The 27,503-nt window shown below is 35.6% G+C and overlaps 1 protein-coding gene across 6 annotated transcripts in view; it reads right to left on the minus strand.

Annotated features, from left to right (window-relative positions):
* Positions 1-21,922, minus strand: part of EPHA7 (EPH receptor A7) — a 163,491-nt gene extending 141,569 nt beyond the window's left edge. For 2 of the 6 annotated variants that reach the window (XM_034670841.1, XM_011226305.3), the window contains exons 1-3: positions 21,583-21,919; positions 17,129-17,193; positions 12,880-13,549 (exon numbers count right to left, since the gene is read on the minus strand). In XM_034670841.1, the coding sequence (XP_034526732.1) occupies positions 12,880-13,549; positions 17,129-17,193; positions 21,583-21,679 (832 nt within the window). In that variant the 5' untranslated portion in view covers positions 21,680-21,919. Of the gene's footprint in view, positions 1-9,481; positions 9,973-12,879; positions 13,550-17,128; positions 17,194-21,582 lie in introns of those variants that run through there. The other 4 variants (XM_011226304.3, XM_002920297.4, XM_034670842.1 and 1 more) reach the window with 3 other exon arrangements.
* Between the last annotated feature and the right edge of the window lie 5,581 nt (positions 21,923-27,503).

Genomic DNA, 27,503 nt, shown 5'->3' on the forward strand with positions numbered 1-27,503 from the left:
ATATATATATATATATATATATATATAAGCAAAAACAAAAGCAAGGGGCTGCAATGAAAGATGTGCTGAATGTGAACTCTGGTATACATTAGTGTTTTGCTTTTCAACAAGTCAACCTTGTCTCAGCTTGTATCATATAAGCTTAAATAAGCTGTATTCACAGGCCCCTGAATATTTATGCTGTCTTTTACAGACCTAACACGTAGTTTGTTGTCTCTGCAACAGAGTATACAATGACAGAAAATCCTTAAAAAACTAAAGATCAGAAGAAGTTGTGGCAGTATCCTAACCTTGCTTCTCTTTTGTATTCACCCTTAATCTGCCTTCCTGGTAGAAAAAAACCATTTAAATTATTACTACACCTCTCCTTTGTTGTTAAGTCCCCACCCTCTATCCCCCTATCTCATACCATAACAAAACTGTTATAGCTTTTTGAAAAATAGGAATTAAGAACTTTAACTAATTAAGCATTCATAAATACATCTTGACTAAGTTCCTTCATGATACTGACTTACAATGCTAATTCTAGAATTATATAGTCACAGTTCAAACGTTACAAAAGGGACTATGACCTCCAGCATTGATCAAAGTATGGTTTATTTTCTTAGCTCAATAAATGCAAGTTAGAATTCAAATTATAAAATTTTGCCCCATATTATGAGTTGTGATTTTTATTTTTAAATTTACCATTTTGAAAGTCTCTTCTCAATTTAATATTAAAAGTTTAATTTTATAAAGTTTTGTAAATAATGAACATTATCAATGATTTGAAGAGGTAAAAACTAGATTTCCTCTTTAGACCCAATTAACACTTCTACCAAAAACATAAAAGGACGGAAAGTAGTTCAAAACACAAAGATATGCCATCATTAGATCAAAATTTGCAATAATAATGAGTAATAGTTATAATAAGGTTTAATGTTTTTTAATTGATATGCCTTACACCAAATTATAATACGTGGAATCACTGTCATGTAAGGAAGGCAAAAAGACATAATGTTGCCAACTACATGCATGGATTTCAATAAGTGAAAACGCAGAATGGGTAAGTACTCTCACTATTTTAATCCACTGAGTAGATGGGAAGGTATGTTCTGAAAAGTTTCAAACCGGGGAATAGCACAGAATTTTCTGAAAAGTAAATGAAAAGCTATTGTCAAAGTCTACAACACTATAGGAAAAGATGTGGGGGGTGAAAAAAGAAGAAACTAAAACAAAAAAGAAAGAAGAAAGAAAGAAAGAACGAAAGAAAGAAGCTAGAGGGAGTGGGGATGGGAGAGAACACCCACTTTACCACACTGAAGGATGAAGGATATTAGAAAGAAGGATGGCTACACATACAGTGATGGCCTGGTGAGTAATCTTGAAAATCGACAATCGACGAGAGATCTGTATGAAATTTGAAGTGAATAGCAATGTTGTTATATTGGAAAAAGTTAAAAAGCAGTTAAATGACCAAACCATTAAGTTCAGCCTTGAAAAACAGTACTCATGTGCATAATGTTTGTGCAGAATAAACATCAAGAAACAGCAAGAAGCATGGCTGAAATAGCAAACTTTAAAAGTTCCTATCAGGTTTCTTTTGCAAACTAAAATATTGTCTCAACATATTAAGTTTAGAGCCACATGTTTTCCCAGCTCCAGCTCACAACCAGAATGTCAAAGCTTAACATGTGTTAATTTTAAAGGTCAGTTTGAGAAACAGATTTTGCAGAAGGCTGACTGTCCCTCTGCCCTTGCAAGGTCCAAGGGGCTAAGGTCTGAAGGTTTCTTGGAGGAGATCCAGTCAGAAATCACAAGGTTAAACAGCAGAGTTGCTGCTCCCTTCCAAATTCTAGGTTTCTGATAATCTAAGAGGTGTCCACTATCTTTGAAAGCCCATTTATGTACAATTGTCACAATACCCAAAACATGCTAACTGTTAAAAATTACCTACCTAGGAGCAGGTAAAATACTACAAGAATTGAAAATTAAAAGAAAAAAGAAAGAAAGAAAAAAAAGAAAAAGAAGAAAAAAAAGGACTTTACTTTCTTATATGGAAGAGGAAACCTAAAACAATCTACTTGAAAATAAAGGAGTAAAAGTTAGTTTATAATGTTTTTCTTTGTGAAGGAAAATTTAATGACATTGCTGAGGTAGCTTTCATTTTGCTTTTTTCTTCTTTTTTATATATGCAATAATCCAAGAATATCCTATAAGAGTTTTCAGCCTCCTTGTAAAAGTCAATTGAGATTTCCACAGAGAAAGAAGTCTTAACTATTGAGCACTTACAAATTAAAATATTAGTGCAGAGCAATTTAGAAATCTAAAAATGGGTCAAGGAAAAAATAAACTTAATTTTTTGTTCCATTATGTTGATGTATGATTTTTTACCCCTGGGGCAGGTAGAGGTGGGCAGTGAATGTGTGTGTGTGTGTGTGTGTGTGTGTGCATATATGTGTGTATATATGTATGTACATACATGTGTACATGTAATATATATTGTGTGTGTAATGTCAAAGTGAAAAGAAACTGGAAAGAGTAAGTTCTGATTTTACTTTGGGATCTCTCATGAATGAACTGTTAGAACTATAAATGAGGTCTTTAGTTGTCCCACTTATTGAAAAAAAAAAAAGAGAGAGAGAGACCAAAAAAAAAAAAAAAAACCCCTCTAATTTATTTTTGATAATCTTTAAGGTACACTCAAACTCCAAGAATTTATGATTCTAATTGTCTTGGAAGGGATTATACCCTCAAGGAGTGCAAGAATGTCCACAGAACAGATTTATTATAATGAATTTATATATATGTTATATATATTCCTGTCCTATCTCACATCTCTTTTCAAGGATAAAACTACTTTACAGGAAAAGGTCAACTGAAATAGGAACACTGTGTAGTATAAGTTATTTTTTCTGTTAAAAATAGTGGATATGAAGAAATGATTTTAAAATCAATCAAGTTTATTTATTTAAGCCAATCTTACTAGTTTAAATTAAGGTCATTAATTAATGTCATTCGGTAAATTAATACCGTTTGATGTCATTGTCTATATGGGAACTAGTTTAGCTAATGATAGTAAATTACTAAATAAACATAGAACATAAAATCACGGGAAAATACAGAGTAGTTTAGTAAAGTCACCAATAAATATTCAGTTTTTCTTAGAATAAACTTTTGTCATATCTAGCAATTCTTTAGATATATTCTACCCCTCCACACCTACCACTCCCATCCTTAATCCCTTTCTTATCCTACTCTCTTTTAAAAAGACTGTTCTTCTTAAAAAGTAAAGTAGGTAATACTAACATAATAGATTGTTAACTAACTTTAATAAATGATAAATGTAAGATATGCAGGTAATAATTATATCTGATTGACAGTCTATTTTATTAGTAAAAGCATCATGGTGCTCCCTTCACCAAATTTAGGTATTCTACAAAAGGTTGTAATTTAGCGTTAATGCCTTCAGTGCAGGTGGGAGGCTAACATCACCACAGATGAGAAGCAAATGTAAGTATTAGTTAGGTAACACATGAAACAAAGTATAAAACACAGTATGTGTCCTTTCAAAGCCTCCTGGTTTTCTCTTAGAAGCAAGAGATAATATCATCATCAACAGTAAGTAGTTTTTTCATTTCAAATGAAAAAATTCAAAACCCACAGCACAAAAATTATAACCTTGAAACAAATTTCAAATTCCTATGCTCCAGAATGTATTTTCCCTGGTTTTCTGTATCATTCATTGACCCCAGACTAAACAAAGTAAACTGAATAATAAACCTTCCATACTTCTTCATAAGACCACAGAATTTGAGGGAAAATATACACATTTACTTCAACTAAGGTATATCTTTTCCTGTGTTCCTGTGAAATGCTGTTATATGGGAAAAATACTATGATATATATACACACAGATTCTATAATCTTTAACAAAGTTGTTATCACAGGTAGAAAGCAAAAAATAATGTCTATAACTTGTTAACTTGACCCAAACTCAAAGCTGAACTGCTTTTGTTACCAGATTTTTTAAAACCTCAAATATATATGCATGTAATCTTCTACTTTTCACATAATAACATGACATGAATATTGTAATAAAGATGTGCCTCTATAAGCTTAATTAGTAAGATATTTTGCAGAGGATGGGATAACTTAAATTCTCTTAAATGTGAGGAAAATTAGAATAAAGAGGCTTTCCGAAATTTTCCTCTCTGAATCATGCATCAGATTTTTATACACATATAGAAAAACATCAAATGTATAGCTGGGTAAAATTTCTCCCATGAAAATAATATTGTTATTTGTACAAAATAACTATATTACACACAATATCATCATAAATGAAATCCTTTGTGGATTATAATTATAATGTAAGATCTTAGAGGAAATGGCTAGAAGTTTAATACAGAAATAAATCAAATGCAAAATCTGCAGGTATCACTGATTTATATTATCACACTGTGTGCCAGAAATTAATGACAATTTAAGCTGCCACTGGAAATATAAAAGTTTGACCATATACTTGCCAAAGTTAGGATAATTAGATATGTTCTGAAGTCATATAAATCCTAGCAAGGTAAGTCCTACACATTAATTTCATATTTCCTCGCTTCCTTATTTTCTCCTCACTTCAGATATTCCTTCTTCCTATCCTTTATGTAGTGAATAGTTACCATGTTCAGTGCACTGTGGGCACATACAAAGATGATTGAAGAGGAGTAAAAAGCAGTATAATTTTAAGTGCAGTCTACGGTGTCCACAGGAAATTGTAATATGATTCTAACTTAACTATGACCATGACATTGATCTATATTTTTAAAGAATTATGAGCAAATATCTCCGTAAAGGACAGAAGAAAGTGATAACAGACAGTAGTTACACGATAAAAGGCCCTGTGGGACAGAAGCATAGAGATGGCACTAATTTCAGATCCACACATATTACCTATGCAAAGATGCCTTAAACAAGTATTACAAGCTTCCGAAAGTGAATAATCGAAGAGTATAAAAAATTGTAGCTATGGCTCAAATAGAAATATATTTGGACAAGATACTGAATTTAATTTCTGATTTATAGAATAGAATATTAGCTTAGGATTTGATTTCTCAGGTTTGTGTCTATTATTTCACTTTGTATTGCAATTCGAGATAATATTTACAATATATAATTTGGAAGCAAAATAATCTTATAAAAATCACTTTCCCATATAAGATCAACATAAATATACTTCAAGACTTTCTTTTTTTTTTTAAGTTTATTTATTTTCTTTTAGTAATCTCTATACCCAACATGGGGTTCGAACTCACAACTTCGAGATCAAGAGTTGCATGCTCTTCCGACTGAGCCAGCCAGGCACCCCAAGACCTTTTTATTTTAGAAAATGTTACCAGGCTCTTGGAACGCTCTCTTTCTCAAGACATAGATATCAGTAACAAAGGTGAAATTACTTCCATTTCATTAGAGGAGGGAGACGTAGGAGTTGAAAGAAAGACACACAAAGACTGTGACAGAGAATGGGAATATGACAATGAATAAATATAAATAATTATATTATTTTCATAGAAATAAATTCCATATCTGGAGCAGATTCCTATCTAGGTTTTCTAATGATTAGCCTATCACCTTGCTATATGCCATGAGGAGAAGAAAATTCTCATACTCATCAGGTTTAAGGCTATCATAAAGACCAGCCATATACAACAAGAAATTAAATAGTGATATGAATATGAAATAAAAAAAATATTTGCCTTGGCAGTGGGCAGTGTATGATTAAGTCTTTAAGAAGTTGAAAAACATTTATTGGAAGACTAAGGTGGTACAAGAACTGCGCTAGGTAGATACCATGGTCGGTAGTAGAAAACTGTAAGTAAGTTGTGGTTTTTAAGGACCTTAGAAGCTGTAAAAGGAATTACAAATAAAGATTAAAATCAGATGGCAGGGACGCCTGGGTGGCTCAGTCAGTTAAGCGTCTGCTTGCAGCTCAGGTCATGATCTCGGGGTCCTGGGATACAGTCCAAGTCCCACATTAGGCTCCTTCCTCAGCAGGGAGTCTGCTTCTCCCTCTCTCTCTGCTTGCCGCTCCCCCTGCTTGTGCCCTCTCTCTCTCTCTGACAAATAAATTAAAAAAAAAAAAATCAGATCACATATGATGATTCCCACAGGGAAAGGGCAAAGTATTTATAAGTAACCAGAAGAAGACATGATCTAACAGGGAGTAAGAGGCATTTAACTTGAAATTATAAGGAAAGGCACAATTTCAATCAGCTGACGCAGGCTAGCTGGCACTGCAGGTTGAAAAAAGCAAGGCATGGTAAGTACCAAGAGAGTGTTACTACCAGTAATTGCCATCAGAATTTGGAAGAGAGAGGTCATTGAAGAAGTCAGGAATGTGCAGGATTAAGATACAAAAGGTAATTGCATTTGTTTGTTTGTTTCCAGTTTATTTGGGGCCAAATGTTAAGTAATAGGGTATCATAAAAATATCTATGTGCATACTTACCGTAGAAGGACAGATCAGTACCAGGCTGGGGAACAGGGACTTTGAGTATGATAAATATGGGACAGAATATTAGAAAAGAAGATTAGGGTCAAGTTGGAGGGACTTAAATACCAGTCTAGAAAACAGAGAATTTTTTATGGGTAATAAGGAGCCTGAAACTTTCTGATTAATAGAGTAATATACTATCTATGTTGTGTTTGACAAAACTGCATTCCGACTGCCACACGAAAAAAAGAACTGGGATAGGAAAGATAATGGCAAAGCAGATGAAATATTTAAGATGTGGGGAAAGACAGAGAAGTATTTTGAAATTATTATACATAAAAAAAGTTCAGATTTGTAGCACCTTTCAAGATCCTGAAAGAACATTTCTTTTTATAAAAGACTTTGCAATAGATAAAATGTAAAGATGTAGGCATTGTATTGGTTAGGGGCAAGGATTCCCGGCCAAACCACCTTGACTAAACAGCAGTCTACCACTCTATGCAATTGTAGGTACTTAACCCACCTCTCACTGGGCTTTGGTTTCCTTATATAAAAATGTGTGTGTGCATGTGTGTGTGTATTTGCATCTATCACATCATGTGTATATGTAAATGTCTGTATACGTATTGTGTGTGTATACATATATATATATATGTATATATATATGCATCTCATATATATAATTTAGTATAGGTAAATAATGTAATACTTCAGTATGGGTATTTTTTTGTCCTTTAAACAGAGTGATGATATTGCCTACCTACCAGATTAAATGAGTTAGTAACATCCCTCTTTGAGACTAAATGAATTAACACATGTAAAACACTTATAACAAGCTCTTGCCATCTCTGAATAACTAAAAAGCAAACAAAATTTATGACCTGCTTTGTTGAAGGCCTTGAATCTCCCCCTTTTAAGTTATTTAAACTATGTCCTCTACTTATTACCGTTCTATCACCTGAGCCCTGTATTTTACACAGATGCTAACTTAATTTAAAAACCCATATATTCAAGATATAATTCAAGCTGCTGTTATAGGAAATAGCAGGTTACACATAACTTAAAATTTTTAAAAAATAAGTCAATGTTCAACATAATTTAAAAACTCAGAGAACCAAAGATCACCCAAGATCCCACCAGTCTGAAACAACAATTGTGTTATTTATGCTTGCATCAATTCTTTTCCCTATGTATATCTTGTATATTCTAAATATCGGCATCTGCAAAATTTTATTCTTTAATTTTCATTCAAAATTATTAATAGTGAGTAATTTAAAACTCCTATATCACATGGCTGATATTTTAAGTACTAATTTCAATCAAGGTGATGTACTTAACTTTGGACATTTAGGTTATTTCCAATATTTCAAATTGTATACCTTGCTGGAGAAAGAAAAGATTACATAAAAAATTCTTTGCTGTCATTGAAGTATCTTCTCCTATAAGTTACCAGGGATGAAATTACTGGCTTAAAGGATATTTAACTATTTGTGGCCTGTAAGGTCTATCCTCATTCATTCATTGCCATGAGATTTCTCTACTTAGCAAATTTCTTGTTGCATTATTAATAACAAGATAATAGCAAGCATTCATTGATTATTTGCTATGTCCCAGATACTATTCTTAGGGTTTTTACATGCATTATTTCATCCACTTCTAACAAGAACCCTATGCGGAAGGTACTATTCTTATTAGCCCTATTTATACTTAAGGAAATTAAGGCTTAGAGAGATTGCCCTAGTTTACACATCTGGAATGTCATAGATCCAGAGTTTGAAAACTGTGACTCTACATTTGAGCTATTAATCCTGTAGTGTATCTTACTTCTCTATTTATATTTGATTATAAACGATATATTATGAAGAGTCATTTGTTTTCATAAAAAAGTGATAGTACAAATTACGTGCTACTTTTTTGTGAAAAAAAAAAAACAAAAACCAAAACATGGTTTTCAAAAATCTAATCAACACAGATTTTAATATTATCAATGCTTTCAGATTGAATCGATGTTTTTATTTAATTATATAGATGTCCATTAATTATATGTTAATAAAATAATGACAAGCCTGTTAACATATTAATATAAAATATTAAGAAGCAACTATTAGGGAAATTCCTTTTAATAAAAATTAGAAATCTAAAAGTATTGTAATTCCCCTTCACATTAAAATCATCAAAAAAGAAATTCCTAAATTTTTGTTTTAATTCAGAAAATCAAAATTAAGCAATATAAATAATGCAAGTAGATCCCATCTCTACGATCTGATATAGATGCATGTAAACTGCATAACATCCTTGGATTTTTTACAATTAGGGAGACCATATATTTTATCATCCAAATTGGAACACTTTGGAAAGCAAAGAGAGGCAGTGTTAACAGAACAATTATCCCAGACAAATGAGGCATATGGTCACCTTACTTAGAACAAAGTTTCACCATTTCTTCAGTAACTAGAATCCATCCATTGGTTGAAGTTCAGGACAAATTTTAGGATGCAGTGTAGTGCAGTGGTGGAAAAAAGACTTGATTTGGTAAACAGGATACTGGATTCCTACCCAATTTCTTACGTATTAATATCCCTGAGCTTCAGTTTCTTCATACGTTAAGAGAAAGAAAAAATAATACTTTCCATCTCTTAGTGATAAGGTAAGGACTAATCAATAACATGAACACGATTGTTTAGTGTAAATTGCAAATTACCCATACAAACCCAAGTTATAATACTAAGCTACACACTTTGACAAATGCTATTCTACTTTTTAAATGAAATCAAATTAGACAGAAGTTCCAAAAATTTCAAAATATATTTCGGAATACAATTTTATTAGTCTTCTGAATATATTTATATATGTAAAATATAATATAATCTGCTAGCTTGCACAGAAGCTATGACAACTCACGGTAAATTTTTTTAAATGACTTTTTAACAATAAAAGCTGGCTAACCAACTGGAATTACATATTTTTCCAAAACTGAAGAGATGTCTTCATTAAAGCATTATAATAAAGAATAAAAGTTCTCCATACATTAGTAAACTTGAGAAACATTTGGTTCTCAAAATTGAGGGTTTTGGTTTTTTTTTTTTCAAAATCATGAAGAAAAAAAAGCTCTTACATCAATTAATCAAAACTGTGATCAGTTTTCACAGTTGTTCATATTTCAAATTACACTCTAACACATATCACCATGGACTTCCACTCTACAAAGTGCCTTGATAAGCTTGCCTTTAAGTGGCTAACCACCCTCATTTGGCTAGGGACTCACTACCATCCTCTTCCAAACACTTCAGTTTTCCTCAATATGGGACTGGAATTTGTTTTCAAACTCTTAACAGGATCATTGAAAGGAAACAGGAGAAATACTATAAAGGCAGGCCTGGATTGATTCCAGAGGCAAGTACTCTCACAGCAATGCACTGGAATTATGCCAAGGAGGGAAGTGTTTTTGCAAATCAACATAGTGCCGTAGTTAAGTATAAGGTCTTTAATTCCTTTGTCAACATCACCTAGGTTAAAAATTAAGAAAGTTATGTGATAAACAATTTACTTGACTTACAACAGTGCACACATACTCTTTCAGTTGAACCATAAGGAGGCATCATGACTAATCACAGTTTTTTTAATGAACTCTTTCTAATACCTAATTCCACCTATTTCAATGCAGGATTCATGCAGACGACAGTGAAGTCATTTTACTTCATTTTTAACTACCTGAGTGTGGTTTGCAGGTGACAATAACTTTGGTACTCAAATGTGGTTCCAATTCTTGAAACTGAAATAAATAAATGTGGATAATTTTAATAGTACCACATTTAATGAGATTATTTTGCTGATTTGGAAGAAATTGGGAGTCTTTCCTCATGGTAAATGCCTTTATTGCAGCTAAAGACTGTTTCCTCACTAAGTTCTATACTTGTAAGTATAAAAAGCAAACAGTTCCTGTTTGTTTTTAACAAATAAATGCAGAAATCATTTAGGTTAAGTTACACAAAATGATACAAAAAAAATATAATAATTTTCTTTAAAAATCTTTAAGCCTTAAAAGAGCAGGGATTTTAATGTTATTTCCTAGACTTTTCTTAGACAGATTTAATTGGGCATTTTTGTAAATACTCCTGCTTTACTTATTATATTTCCCACTTTTAATTGTTAAAAAGTTTAAATTCCACTTTCACATCGATCAAAATCTGCATACGACTCATATTGGCTGTTTTTACAGCTAAGGTGTAATAGTATGTTCTTAAATTTTCTTATTATAATTATTTTCAAGTCAATAAGAACCTTGCCTTTCACTGAATTGATTAGTTCACTAAGAATATTTCTACACTTCCCCAGTGGTATAGCATTCTGCCTACTAGTACTGATAAATTTTCATCAGTTTTTGATTTCCACATTTATGGAACCTGCAGGATGATCTACTCAATAAGAAATCCTACCACTGTAAGGGAGAGGGAAAGAGGACAGTGGGTAAGACAGGTTTGACTCCTTCAAAGGGGTGTCAGAGGAAGCTGATAAACCGGTCTTTAGTTTAGAACCCAAACCTATAGCATGTGTTTTGCCCGGAGTTCACTTCACAACATTAGCTATAGCATGGATGACAACTGAGTGCTGGGTCTTCTGTATTTTATATACTAGTGGCCATCCACATGAAGGATTTAACTCTTCAATCAGGATAGAAAAATATATTTGCTCAGTTACTCCATCTAAATACTCTAATAGAAATATAGTATGAGCTATGTATGTAATTTTAGAATTTCCAACAGCCACATTAAAAAAGAATAAACAGAAACAAAATTAATTTTAACATTTTAACCCAATATACCTAAAGTTTGATTCTTTCAATATGTAAGCAGCATAAAAATTATTAATGATACATTACATTCTTTTTTTTGTGCTAAGCTGTCGAAATCCAGTGTGCAAATTATACTTATAGTACATCTCAATTTGGAATAGCCAATTTTTGACCCTAAAAGCCACATGTGGCTCCTGGTTACTGTATTGGACAACACGGATCTGAATATTTTTTAAACTATTATTTCTTTAAATATTCTATTAGAATGAGAATTTTATAGGGAAGTAATATACCAAATTACTAAGAGCAAGACATTTGAATTCAGCAATGAAACAATAATATTTGCTAGGATTCTCCTTGCTTTGTGCAGAAACCAGGTCAATATTGTTGCTAAAAGCCCAGGCTCGGGAATCAAAGCGCCCTGAATTTGATTCTAAGCTAAGACAGATATTACTTCCTAAAGTAACTACAAGCAAGCAGTTTACCCTTGATAGCACCAATTTTTTTTTCTATAAAACAGACATGATAATGAAATCTACTTCATTAAATGAACTAGTATATATAAAGCATATGGAAGAGTATTTGTGTATAGTAAGTTAATGCCGTTAGTTGTAGTCCCTTCTAAATTAATTAGGATTTCCACTTACTAAAATTATGTTGCTGGCTTTGAAAGAATATATAAAAGTTATTTTTCAGAATGCATTATTCCTTATAAATTAAAAGATATATAAATAATATAACCTTATTATAGAATTTTTTGGGATATCCAAAACCAGAAAAATACCTATCAGTTTTGAAGGTCCATGTGACATAGCTTTAAATAGAAAAATACTGGCCAATTATAATGACTACAGAATACTATATAAGAGAAAATCCAGTTTCACAAAACGAAGGAAAAGGTTCACTAATTCGCATGGCATTATTGTTTCAAAACACAGAGAACGTCCAACTGATGTATTATAGTAACTAAAGCTTTACTTTGGTCCACTTCCACAAAAAATGTGGTCCACTATAACATGACTTATCAGAAAAGCATTTGTTTTGTTATTTAGTCCAGAAAAGAAATATGGCTTTGGCAGAAGTAACCTCAGAGATCTATCAAGTGAAATTTGATGATTTTTGTATCAAAGTTTCATTATTTATAAAAAAATTCTAAAAGTTTAGAAATATATTTGTATGTGCCCTGTCAACAGAGCTCTTGTTAGCAGCCTCCTTAACCACCTCTTTTCTGCTACTTACAATCCAGACAATACAGATTTCACAACAGGAGGAATCCCCTATCATTGAATCCTGATTAATGTCACACCTCTCTCTGCTCACTCTCCTCTCTTAAATCTCATAGACCAATGTGCAACTGTTGACTTCTAGGTCAAACACAGGGCAAATTAAATCTTAGTAACAAGTGTCATTATTGCCAATATTTATTGCATAGCATCAGTGCAGATATCACTGTGGGGAATCATTGATAGCTCAATAGTGACTTCGCTTAAGATCAGCTGAATCAGAAATGCTGGTGTAGCACAGACTCACTTGTTTAAGTAACTACTAAGACTCAACATCTCTGATACTGAAATAGAAAAAAAAAATGCAAAGTAGAAATCTAATAGCACGGGTTACTTACGTTCACAAGTGTCCCCTTTTTGCTGGTAGCCTGCTTTGCAGATACACTTTCCAATGGGCACTAACCATTCTCCTTCTGCACTGCAGTGCATCCTGGGGGAGTTTTCCGCCTCTTCCTCTGCACTGCTGACGCATGTCCCTCGAACCTCGACTAAAGAGGAAAATTCTGAACCAGTCACTGTATCTGGAAAGATAGCTAAATTCTCAATAATGGACCAGCACTTCTTGTAGTATACTTTGACAGAAACCAAAGCTATGCAAGCCCCTACATCCTGAAAGGCAAGATAGAATCCCTTTTTGGACAAAGGTCCAATCTCTCTCACCTCAGTGTTAAGCTTCATCTTTCTTTCACCAAGGTCACCTTGGGTAAAACTTTCATCTGCAGCAATGGTGTCTATTTTTACATAGAGGTTTTCTCTTATATTCCTGCCAGTGTCGTAGTCTGTTTCATAATAGTACAAATTAAAGGTTTCCTTGCAAGTTCCCAGCACTCCAGGAAGACTGTTACAATCCCTCAGGGTAAATTTCAATTCTACAAAAATCCTTTGTGCATTGCCTTTCGAAATCCAGTTAGTCCGCAGCCAGTTGTTTTGGTTGGGTTCCATGACCTGGCACACCTGGTAGGTTCGGATCGGGGTGTAGTTCTCATCCAAACCACTGATCTCTTCCCACTGTAAAATGTTTTAAAAAGGTGATCAGTCATTCAACAAAAATAATAATAATAATAACATTTTTATTTTGAAAGTACATGAGGCTTCTTTAGCATAGCACAAATGATGATCTGCGAAAGAGTCAGGTAGACTCCTACCCTGGCTAACAGTAACTGGACTCTTAGTTCAGCTTCATCCTGGTAGCGGCACATCTTTCGGGTTGCCTGCATCGTTTGTACATAAAATAAATATTTCATTTTGCTTAATATCTGTTTGCTAGTGTATTAGTGTTTCTTTTTACATGTTTGCTTATGTCTATAGTCTCCACTGAGATTATAATTTTTATAGACTAAGCGCACAACACAATCACTTAAATTACCATTTAATGCATATGCATATGAATACATGGCAGAATTTCTGATAACTCAGTTGACATTTTAAGTGTTGATGTTAAACTTAGCGCACCTAAAAAACACAGGGAAGAAAATGCCAAGAGTGCTCCGAAATATAAAAGCAGTCCACAACATGTTGATATTCACAATGCAAAATCTTTTACAATCTTTCCAAAATGAGATATAAGGGAGTCACATCTTACAGAGCTATTTATTTATTGCGGTGTTATATATAATACCATACATAAGCCACATAACTATAAATAAGTAGTTATAAAAGCATGATTCATCTTTATAAATAAATTGCTTTCAATAGACAATCAAATGTACATGGCAAATCAGCATGCCGGATCATATTTCAGTAATAAGCTTTTTGACAGGAAAAATACCACATGTTTAAAAATGTCCATTCATATGCTGATGCAATATATACGACGGCAAACATATTTCTCATGAAAAGGGAAAATAATAAGTTTAGCAGAATTTGCAACAATTTAAAGACTGTTAAGCCATGTATAATAATATCTATACCACTCATTAGCAAATAAATTCATTTCACCTAAAATATCCTAGAAGTCTAACATAACAGCTGATTATGTCCTTTCTTACCATTATTACAAAACTTCCCACTTTATGTTTAGGCTACCTTAATCGTGAAATCATCATCTACTTGTATTCATTTCCCCAATATAAAATGTCAGATATGAAAATGTTAGTATTCAAATCCAAAATCACACAGCATGCAATATTTAAAGCATCATTTCAAGAAAAGCAGAGAGGAAAATAAACTAATAAGCATGTGGTAATGAGTTTTATCTGTAAAACTTGATTAGAGAATCAATTTATTAAAATACTTTAAAATATTAATACCTACTTTTAAAACTGTTTTTTAGAAAACTGACAAATTAGCAAAATACTATAATTCAGAGATTTCTCATACGATATTATATATTTGCTGCAATTTTATTATACATATCAAAGTCCTCAAATGCAGCAAAGAACCCATTATCATGTGTAGGTTTTATTCAACACAACTTGAGTTTGTGACTAGTTAATGATGTGCATATTTCCCTTTGTTTCAGTTAGCTGCTTATAATCTGTCTGAATGGCACTTAGCCAAATATACCCAAATTCATCCATTTGGATGGGGAGATTTTAGTCTCTTAATTAGATCGAAATTATTAAAAGAAGTAAAACTAATAATGATATCTACCAAGAAATCAAAAGCTCTAAAGATAAATGTGCTCTTTTTAACAATTCCCCAGCCTGAAGAAACCAAGGCTAATTATTATAAAGGCATATCTCAAGATTTCCTTTCCCTAACTTCAAGAAAAATCATATTACTTTGTTTTATGTACGAAAAATCAATTTCACTACTCATGAAACCCAGTTAATTTTAATTTTTATTTAAAAGTGTATTCCTGAGGGGAAAATTTCAAGACAACTATTGTATAGATCACAAATAGTGAGACTACAAAATGCATTTAATACAACTCTTGTTTTATTATTTCACTTTTCTAAGAGATTGCAATCATTTCTACAAATTACACCATTAGGAAAGAAGTCTTAATTCAGATACTGTGCTTTTACAGTATACTTACAAAAATATTTTCTAAAAATGTATCTTAATAACATGTTATTTCCTGTGAGATATTTAATCACATGCAAGCCAATCTAGTTTATGTATAAAAAATATTGTCAAGCATCATTTCCTAATATTATCTGTTGATTCCTACAGATAGGTAGGGTTAACTGTTAAGATATTTGGACTGATAAAATGCCAATTTGAGTCAAAGATAACATAGACAGTCAAAATTTATCATTTTGTGGATTACACTGATGAAATACTACAATCACCTCAATCTTGTATCAGTTTAGTTCCCCTTAGAGATAAAAACTATCCTCCATCTCTATTTGTTTTAATTGATGGATGGTAGAAAATGGGCTACATCTGTCATTGGTAAGAAAGGTGTTTCTTTTTTATTGTGAATGTCTTCCTAAAATGTATATTTTTACTCATGAAAACTATTCAACTTACGAGAAAAGTATGACATTCCTACCTTAAACTCAGTGCACTTTTTATAGTTAATCTTTAAAATACTTGTCATTTCTTCATAATTTAATCTGACCTATACAGATAACTACAATATGATCTTAAGTAATCTTTCAAATATTAATTGAATAAAAAAATCTGAATATTTTAAGATTTGCATTGTTCACATTTTGCATTATTAAACTGACTTCCAGTTCATGACATACTGATTTTATGCTGTTTTTATACTCAAAAATCCCTTTCAGATTTTTATTCTCTTTGTAAAATTTGTTACACTTTTTATATCCTCATGTACGTTTCATACTGTAAGGAAGATCAACTTAAATAACAATAAGATAAATACTCTTCTTTCTCAGAGCCCCCGTTCTTCATAGGGATAAAGTATGTGCCCTCTCTCACAATGAAAATAAGACCTAAAGACAAAGATGTTGAACTAAATTTAAGTAAATAATATACTTTTCCTGACATGTGAAATGTAATGGTCAGAATATTTTTAGGGTTTACTTATACTTTCATAGATTTTTATTGGATGGCTTTTACTCATATTTACTGTAGCACTTTTACTATAATATATACATGCTCTGCCATTGTTTCTGATTAATAACAGCAGATAGCACATGATAAAAATTTGGAGAATCCAAATAATATTTTACAGCAAATTCCATGCTAAAATATGGAGCATATTATACTTTTAGCTACCTTTTAAAGTATATTTTGAATGATGCTAAAACTGTTTTTAAAAGAAGAAACACATCACATACTGTTTTAAAGAACTACATACAGCCTACCTAGTGATTATACTAAGAAGTATAAAGCAACTAAAGAGGTTTAAGTGAGTTTGTGAAGGAAATGTTCCCTGTAATTAGTTAGCATTTATAGCCTGGAACCTGAGGTATGATTCCTCTCACAATAAGAACTCAAAAGGTTATGGTTATAGAGATTTTTTTTTTTTAAATCCATTTCCGCAAGTACTAAGTATACCTTCTCTTACTCAAAGAACTCAATGTCTCGTTATAACAACAAAATTTTGAATGAGACATTTAGAATTAAAACAGTTTAAATATGAAGAATGTGAATAATTCCACGGGGTGGGGGGAGGTTTTGTTTCTTACTTTAAAAAATAAAAGGTGCTATTTTATGAGGAGAAGCACTTACCCCATTGGGTGGAGAGGAAATCCATTCCAACTCTGTTTGTTGTGCTTTAGAATCCAGCAGTAGTACTGAAAAAGAAAGTTTTATTTCCAAATGTTACATAAAAAAATGTAAACATATTTGTAAAAGTTATTAATGTGAATCTAATTTTTATATAATGATCACTTCATGATCTAAGATATAGAAACAGTTATTTACGTAAATGAATGATGAAATGAATACCCACCTGATACAAGTATATTCCCCTTTCTTAAGGAGAAAAGATGCAAAAATACCATATTAGATTTGGTATTTTTTAATCAAAATATTAAAATATGTTTAAAAACCAAAAAATATCATAAAAGTAAGGGTAAAAAATTATATGTGGTATATTGATTCTATAATAATTATATATTTTCAAGAATTTTATAAACCATTGAGCACTCCAAATTTTGTCAGATATAACATGAACATAATAAAATGTAATTCCATGTTTGTCTTCAGCTAGTCATTAATTTGAAATATTATGCCAAAACTATTTCCTAGTGCCTTTTGAGAACTGGAGTTTATTTTTTTAAAACTTTCCCACAGGGTGTCTTCTCTTAAGCCAAAATGAATACAATAGAAAATTATATCAAGCAATGTCATCATGAGAAAAGTAAATTGCCCATTATTTCCAAGATATATTTCTGGGTTAGTCAAACATCTGTTTTCAATATTTCTATTTTTTTTAATTTCCAAATATTTCAAAGCATTAGCTAATTCGCAAAATGATATATTTAAACTCTGACTTGACTTTGTTCCTGACTTGACTTTTAAAAACAGTTTTATTCCACTTTTATATTATCAAAAAGCATAAACAATTCACTTACATGTATATAAATGTAACAAATGCTCTTGATAGTAATATAAGATAATGTATTCAAATGTTACACATTAATATATACCATACCTCCAATTCAATATATTTTATTGCTTTTTAAGACAATTACTCTCCTAAAGCATTCACTCTTCTAGAACTGATGCAGTTATGAGTTTTTATTCTTTGAAAATATTTCTGACTCTACAGCATTTTAACAAATGCATCAATTTATCCAGAAATAATACTGAATATATTTCCAAGCTTGTAAATATGCATAACATCAACCTCAGCAAAATGTTAAAATTTGGACTTAAATAAAATATATGCTTATACGAACTTTCAAATAATCACTAGAGAAAAAAAGTGCATTTAAAAGATAATGGAAATTTGTTACGCTAAGAAAACAAAGGAACATTTTGATTATGTGTTCAACTCCTTCGCTCTAGTCAAGGTTATTCCCTGCAACTGAAAACACATAGATAAAGAGACACTTTTTTGTAAAAATGTTTTACACTTAAGACTCTTGGGAAGACCATGAAAGCACAAACCTCGGTCACAAACACTTGACTCTCTTTCAGATAAGGTGGGGGTGGGGAATGCACACTTTCAAAATACCAAATTGTATTTCGCACTGGGAACATCAATAAACCGTTGGACTAGTTAATTTATATAAAGTAAAGTTTAAAGTTTATTTTGTTTTTGTCCTCAAAAATAGAGAGTAAGCACAACGAAACAACATGGGTTCCAGTTCCTTTGGAGATAATTTATTATTACTATTATTTTTGTATTCTGCACTGACAGGAGACAAGTGGATTTTAAACCCAGGTGACCTTCGAGTCATTTTGGAGAGTGAAACAAGCAATGTGATGATTTTGTTACCCCTTAGCACTGCCTAAGGTGGGAACCAGGGACCGCGGAGGGGTTGTGATGGCAAACAAGAGAGAAACAAACTAACAAATAAAAACAAAACAGAAACCAGCCCCTGAGCGTTTAATCAGAAGCAGTTCTAAAGTGATCAGTGTGTCTCCTCGTCGTCCGCTCTCTGGATAAACCCGCAAGTGCGCACTTTTGCTTTCCCGCTCAGAGAGCGGAGCGCCATCCTCCCTTCACGCCCACGGAGGCGTAGCCCGGGGCCGACCAGGACCTGGGGCGCACAGGACGGGACTCCAAGCCCTCTGAGCGGGGGTGAAGGCAAGGGGCAAGATGCAGGGCACGCCCGGGCCAAGCCACCTAAGGGCCGCGCGAGCCGCGGCGGCAGCGGGGGCCGGGGCGGGGCCCTCGGCGGGGCGGGGCGGGGGCTGCCAGACGGGCGCGCCCGCCGCGCCGAGCATCCATTACGCCTCCGCCAGACCTGGACCCTCTAGGGAGCCAGTGGCGCCCTAGCTCCAGAAGGAGCAGGGCGGAGGAGAGAGGCTTTCGGGAAGCGTCTCCTTTGAGGGAGAGGCGGCGGCGGCGGCATTTACGAAGAGGAAAAACAGCAGCTGCACTTCGCCTCCAAGCGTCAGACTCTAACTTACACTTGCGCTCCCAGTAGCGGGAACCGACCTCCCGAGAGAACACGTATGAGGAAAGTGGAGGAAGGAGGTCCCTCATCTTCCTCCATCCACCCTCGGTCACCCCGGGAAGCCTGGCACCTGCGCGAGGAGGTTCCCAGCGCTCGCCCCTGGGTGCCGCGGCGCCCCTCGGGGCTTGCTCGCTCCAGAACCGCAGCTCTTGAAATCCGTTGCGCGCTGGGAGCGTCGCCACTGAGAAGTGGGGCGCATTCGCCCTCCCGCCCACCTTTTAAACATCTCACTTCTGCATTTAAAGAACTCAGCCTCCTAGAATCAGAATCCTCTTCACGTATCTTGCACCCAGAAGAGAAAAGCAAGCGAGCGAGACATTCTGGCTGCAGGAACCTCTCCCCCTAGTGATGCAGTTATTTATAGCTCAAACTCCTGCGGGGTCTGCGTGAGCTCGCGCGCCCGGCTCAGCCGCAGCCGTGCAAACTTTTCCTCAGGTCCCGCTATTCCGGAGCGATCAGTACAAGGTTCCAGGATTGAATGTTCCTAATCGCTAATGTCATGAGAATGGAAACGTGCATTTTGGTGTGTATGGGTGTGTGTTTCTGGCAGACGTCCGTTCATCTGCTAACGCGTAACCGGCAGCTCGGAGTCATGGTTTTCTCTGAAAATTTCTCTGAATGGGTTTAGCGTCAACACTGGTTGCAGATGGGGAAACTGGGGTCAGAAGGTCAGGCTGGCTCAAGAAATAGGACGTGGCGTTGGGTTGGGGGTGTGGTTTGAGTGAAAGAAGAGGGGTGCACGAAGAGGGGTGCACGAAGAGAATGGAAAAAAGGAGCACGACATCACTTAAGTTTTCAGGGCTACATAAAGCGAGAACCAGTATCGAACACAACCCCTCCCCCCCGCCCCACATCACCATCATGACCTAAATCTGATAAAGATTCCTCCATTCTCCATACTTCAGGAACAATTAATTATTAGTATTCTTCTTTTAAATATCGGGAAATCAACGTTAGATTTACAGTCCGGAAGACGGGGGGCGGGGGGGAGATTTTGACACTGCTCAAGAAGCAAGACATTTCCATTGAGAGGATTTATTTTTCCCCAGCTCCAACTACAGGCACCGAAAGGTATTTTACCTTGTCAGTGGTTCAAAGGAGAAGAAAAAATAATAATAATAACCATATACAGGCATATCTGGCCGCCCAAAAGGAAATCTCCTCTCTTCACCCAGAACTAGCCTTCAGGATCCAGGTCTTTCGCAAGGTCTGACCACTCGGACTCAACTGCCGGACAGATGTTTGGGGACTTGTAGTCGCCCAGGAGGCATCTCGTTATCAGTTCCACAGCCCCAGCCCGCCCCCTGCCTCCCCGGTCGGCCGAGCCCGATGGACTCCGATGTCAGCGCGGCCGCCGGGACCCACGCGCGGTGCGCGCTGAATGGAGACGTCCCCGCCGCGGGGCGCGCACGGCTCCCTCGTTTCACCTCCGCGGCGTTATTGTTCCGCGCCGGCGGCCGAGCGCCAACCGCAGGCCCGCGCCGCCTCCTCCGACGCAGTGAGCACTTCATTAGTAACCCGAGCGTTCAGAGCTCACAGAAGTCACGGCCCCTCTGGGAAGGCTCGGGACACCAGCCGCTCGGCGACGGGCTGGCCAGGACACTAGAAGCTGCACTCCCCGGTCTCCGACTAACTCCGGCCGCAGCTTACCCCACCAGAGGCGAACACCGAAAGGAGGAAGAGGAGAGGACTAGAGGAAGAGATCTGACCTGCCTGCGATCCTAGAGAACGAGCTCGCTGGTCATTCCCCCCCACCACCCCACTCCGCCCCGCCGCTCTCCGTTGCTGCTCACGCCCTCCGGACTGCCCGCGCCAGAAATCCCGCTCCCGTCGGGCGGACGGCCCCGGGCCCCCGGCTGAAGGCGGTTCGGAGTAGCCCAGCTTGCCGCCCGCCTGCCGGGAGCAGCGAGAGCGGTGAGGGGGCGGGGAGCCGGCGGGGGAGGGTCGCCCCGCGCCGGAGGCGCGGCCGGCAGCCCCGCGGACAAGCCGGCTCCTGCAGGTAGACCGCTAAATAAATAAGTCAGAACAAACTTTGCGTTCCCATCACCTTACCTTCCTTTGCAGCCTGCGCCTCCCCGGTGTGTGCAAAGCGGAGCAGCCAGATGTAGCATAAAATAATCCATGAAGGGTGCCGAGTTTGAAAAACCATGGTGCATGAGCAGGTTTTATTTTAGGTTTCTGTTGAGTCGTAGCTTTTTAAATGCTGTTTGCTCCGAAGTGGGTCTTTTTTACTGCGCTTTTCGCATCGATTCCCCTGCTCGACCTCCGGCCGGCTGCTCCACGTTTAGCTTTTTTATTTTTTCCCCCTCCTGTTCGTTCGCACCGTGTTTGCTGCCTGCAAGTCTCCGACTGCAGACCGGCCGCTTGCTCCACACTCCAATAATATCAATTAGGGGGGAGGGGGCGGGGCTCCGAGCAGAGAGCCTCCGCCACTCGGGCTGACTGGCAGTCTTAGCCGGCCTGCCAGGCGGCGATTCCCAGGGCCGAGGGGCGGGCCCCGGTGAAAAGGCCGCCCCGGCCTCGGGGGCGGGCTTCGGGGCGCGAGCCAATCGGCGGCAAGCGGAGTCAGGTTGCGGGTCCAGGATTCCCTCCAGGTTCCGAGCGACCAGCTTTCGCTAGAAGCTCGGAAAGGGAGGACGCGGATGGCAGCAGAGGTGCGTGCTGCTGTGGGCACTGGGCTTTTAGCAACCGCAGCTTTCGTGGAGCACAATCAATCCGAGAATAACGCTCCCAACTTAGAGTATTGTATATATAGCGGTACTCCTCGTGATCTTTTAGAAACCAGAGGCAATGCAAGCCATCTCTCAGATACCAAGCACGGAGCCAGGGAAGTGAAATAAGCTCTGTCTTTAAGTAAAGTGCCTTTTACTTTTTTGTTACTCAAAACCTCCGCGGGTCGGGTAACTTTGTTTTTTTTTCATTTCTTGAAAGGTTTCTACTTTTCTTTTTTCTGTTACTCGACAGCAGTCAGCTCTAGGCACCACCCAGCACAGTCCCTGGAAGAATAAAAGTATCCAAATGTATTATGTTCAAACAACGTTTCCAAGAGTTTGCAACAAGCTCTGGCAAAAGAAACAGAGGAAAAGGGAGTGGAGAAAGGAAGTCTTTTGTTTCAGGTGCCCTCCTCACCCCCGCCCTATCATCTCACAATAGTTTGTTAGGTGAAGTAGGACACGAAGAGAGAACGTTAAGAAGGTTCCGTATCATTTCTCTTATATGTTTTAATATTTTTTGAGGTTTTCTTTTGGATTGCCCCAATTTGAACGTTTCCCATTTCGCTGCATAAATTACACTTAATTTTAAAGAATGTTAACACGCATTAAATTCATAAAGCAAGACCTGTTTCGCAAATTGATACGTTCCAATAATTATTCAATTTTATAATTGTTATTCTTCAATCTTTCAAGGGAAACTGAGAATAAAAAGTATAACCAACATCTCCAGTTGAATCATCCAACTAAAATAGGAAGGACGACTGCGTGGAGAAATCCGTTTAATTAGTCAGTTTCGGACACTTTGCAATTCAAGAGGTGGGTAATGTTGAGAGGAAGAACTTTAAAACCTTAATTGCCAAATCACCAATTTCAAAGGTCACGGCAAAGTAACTTGATCACATGTTTCAGATGAGCTCCGTGTTCTTCTTGTCCTCTTGTTTCTCCCTTTAAAAAAAAAAGAAAAATCTGTCATTCATGATTTGCCTTTATTTATAATAGGCACAAAGTTTGATCTCGCCTAAAACTCCAAACTTTCCCTATCCTTTCTATAAAGAAATATAGAGTAAATTGAGTTGTTTCTGGTATTTATAGCAAAGACTTCTCAGAGATGACAGATCCCCAGATTTTTAAGTTTTATTTTATGGTAAATTGTTTCTTGTAGTTTTAACTCGCTTAATGCAATTACAAAGAAGAAAGAAATGAAATTCCCTTCTCTAACTTCTCTTTGCTTCTGTAGTTTATTTCTTAAATGTTACTTGTTCCTAGCCATTATGCCTATTAAATATTTTAGAAATTATATCTAAAAGCATCTTAAGTGCCCTTTAAAGGATGGATAGAAAATGTAAACTGCTTAATAGATTAACCTTGAAAAGAGACCAAAAAAAATGTAGAGTGCCCTTGTTTCAGAGAAAATCAAACAGTATTTACACAAACAGATGCTTTAGAGTAAAAATTGTAAGGTAAGACATAATTAAAAACATAAATCTCCACACATATACTATAAAACTGTTAATCTCAGGACCACAAACTCACAAATATTAAACCAATTCTAATAGTTAAAATTATTCTACAGGATTTCAACACTTTCTCCAGGGTCTCATCCCCACTACTTACAATGACACCAAGGTTGCCTTTAAAGTTTAAAATATTCCTTTCATCTATTGAATGACTAATACTCAGTGATGTGAATACAAATAACTTTCCATTAAACCAGGAAACCAAAGAAGTACACTCTGATGAGTGTAGGTGGTATAAGGAGTCCCCTTATTGTATCCCTTCTGTCTGTCAGACATAGGGGCATGTGCAGCCTTGCTTTTATTTTTAGAGACAAGAGGCTTCACATTAAATGCACATGTGCCAGGCTGCTGACAGTTTTCCCTGCAGAATTGCATAGTGATACTCATTTTTAGGTTTACCAACCTTCTTTCTTTTGTATCTAGGTATATTGGTAAAGAAGTCATAACATTTAAATCAAAGTGAATGACTTCGTCAACAAAAGAACGTTCATCGTGCAGTATTATACAGCTTGTATTTTAGTATATAAATTGTTAATAGAAGGTATTTGGCTAACAGCAAAGCACATAAACCAATTTTACATGAAGCCCTTGATATAAAAAAATAATCAGTTCACAAAGCTTTCATATTTTAAAATAACATTTAATAGTGAATTTCATTCTATCACTTTAAAAACAGTTTATTTTAGCTTCATATCTATGATTTTTATATTATCTGTATAGCAAATTCTAGAAAAGTAAATGTGTGTGTGTATATAAAATGAGTTAGAAAAGCTATACCTGAGCTCTACCAAATGGTGTATACAACCAACACATGTGAGCCAAAGCAGAAATTCTGAAAACTATTTTTTAATTTTTATGTATTCATTGTGCAATGCAGTTGATAGAGTAGCCTACATATATTTAGCTAATTTTAAATAAATGGAAAAAATAGAGTTAAACCTTAACATTTCCATTATATCCCCTCTTTTGAAATACCTATCATAAGTGTATAGTAGAAAGATGAAAAATGTCTATTTTCAGATGCAAAGAAGATATACCCAATTTTTTCTGCACCATGTTATTTTTATCTAATTACGAATAATCACACATAACTATACATATATGAAAATAAATGTACAAATTCAAGACACACACTCCAAGCGAGGGTACAGCTGTTATCTTCTTTTAACATGCTTCGATACTAATATTCACCTCACTGTTTATCTCTGGGAGATATTCTATGACTTTAAGGAAGAAATAGTAACTTAGGAGTAAATTATAATGACTTCAGGGAATAAGTTCCATGAATTTTCAAGTAAAAAGCCATTGTGTGTGTGTGTGTGTGTGTGTGTGTGTGTACAGTAAACAGTCCTTTAGAGTATAAAGTACAGTCTGAGACTTCAGTATGTTACAAATCCAAGGCTGCCAAACTTAATAGTTAACAACAGCAATGAAATCAAAGGGCTGTTTCTGAACCTACTAGTTTTGCACTTACTGTCTAAATGCATTCACAGCTGGTAAATGTGAAAATGCAAGTTCATCACAGAAAAAGGGGTAATTGAAACTGAATTAGAAAAGGTACTGTGCAGAGGAAACTGATTATAAACAGAAAAGAAACGTTATGTCTCAGTTAATAGATATTACAGAAATTGGGTTCTCTATTTGTGATTTCAGTCAAAATGTAAACAATCTTTCCACTGTGCAGGAAAATCATTTACATATTTACATTAGCATGATTTATGTAGTATATATAAAATATTTATTTTCAGTCCAGTGTAAAAAATGTACATAAACTAGGCTTATAAAACACATAGTCATAATTTCACCTTTTCTTCTAAGCTTCCGATTTAGCTGACAGTATAGGAAGTCAGAGGTCAAGAATCGAATTATAAGTCAAAACTATATTTTGTGCCTTTATAAAAGTTTATTCATTTTTGTAAAGTCAGATAAATTGATACTGTTATGAAAACAACAAATATAATTCTCTAACTGCAATTACTGAGTTAATTTAAGACCTCTTAACAGATTAAAAAATTATATCAAAATTGTAAGAGTCCAGTTGAATGTTGCTAATGTGTCACTCAGAAATTTTCTAATCATTTATAATATTCAAAAGTGTTGAGTCAAATAATTTTTATTATTTGACTGATATTAAAAGAACTGCTAAATACAGCAGAGAAGGTGGCACATTATACTCACAATCACAATCACTTAACACATGTACAATACTCTTACAAATTTATTTTTTTAATTGATTTTGCCTGCAGAGTTTCTTCCTTTCTGTTATATTTCATTTTGCCATAAATCACCAGCACTGATAGGAAGAACTAGCTTAAATTGTGCAAAGTACTTCTACATGCTTTCATAGTTTCTCATCTTGCAGTGTTATAGCTCTTAAAACTCTTGGATTTTAGGTGTCTAGATCTGTGATGATTCAGTGACCACCAGGGGGCACCAGGATCTCTGGGCGTTCTGGCCAATCAAGCCTACACTGAATAAAGATGAAGTAATTATAAAATTAAATATATAATTATATATATTTATATCTATATAACTTTGTATATATATAATTAATATATATTTGCCTCATTGGCATGTGTAAGTTTCTTGTTCTCTTTGTACTTGTGCCAGCTGACTGAAGGAACTTCATAAAAATTTGAGATGTTCTGTGACCTATTTCAGTCTATAGAAACCAAGTTAACTGAAGGGGCTCCAAAAGTACCTTAGAAGGTGAATTATATTGCAGAAAAGCTGTCTCCAGTTTTTTAAAAAACTTAACATCTGAGGAACTCTGAGTCTCTAGATAGACCTCAGATATTCTCTTTCTTATTCTCTACCCACTTAACTCCCAAAAGTCTTTTACCTAGGAAATAAGACCAGGCTGGGATTGAGTATTCTCTCAAACCTGATGGTTCTGAGTTTGAAAGATCCTGTGAAGTTCTTAAAATGCTGTAGCTTGAGGAGAATTTTAGAGACTACTTCTTACTATAGCCTTCTGCCATGGTTAATACTAAAAATGAAATTCTATCAAAATTTGCCTGGCTACTCTCAAGGAGGTCTAAGTAAAGGTCCGAACAGTAGGAATTCTATGTATCACAGTAATTTAAAAATAGAGTTTTTATGTTAAGAGAAAAAAAAATACATGAATAGTATCCCCAACCTATAAAATTATAAAACTCTGGGTACTCTCTGCACTAAGGATGAAATTCTGTACACTACCAAAGGAGGTGCCTTATACTAACCCCTTAACTTGATATGCAATGTTCTGTGGAGAAAGTGGGAAAATTTGTGTGAGACAAAGATCCTCCTGGGAGAAAAGGTATCGTAAATCCCCAACCTAATCCCATTTGAGTTTCAACAATATTAGAAGCTCTGAAATATTAGGATGGTTCTAACTAAAAAGGACATGATCTGGAATACCTCGAAGGAGTACTCATTGTGAGGGAAAGAGAATTCTAGGCTTAATATTTGCTAGAAGACACATGCCTGATGTTCAAAAGCCCTCTGAACCCAGCAACCCAGATATGGTGTTTGTTCTAATTATGTACGTAGGAACTGAAAGAGCTATACCACTGTAGCTCAAATGTGGGATAATACTGCTGAGAAGGGATCTAAAGAGTAAGGCATAACTAGAAATTCTCTGTAAAGCCAGATTTCAAAAGTTATACAGTATAGCATTAATGAAAACAAAATACTGAACATACTACTCATTTGGAAAAATTCTGATCCCTTTGGACTGAGTGCACTCCTAGGAATTCTTAGA

This window comes from Ailuropoda melanoleuca, chromosome 10 (assembly GCF_002007445.2).
Source record: "Ailuropoda melanoleuca isolate Jingjing chromosome 10, ASM200744v2, whole genome shotgun sequence".
Lineage (NCBI taxonomy): Eukaryota > Metazoa > Chordata > Mammalia > Carnivora > Ursidae > Ailuropoda > Ailuropoda melanoleuca.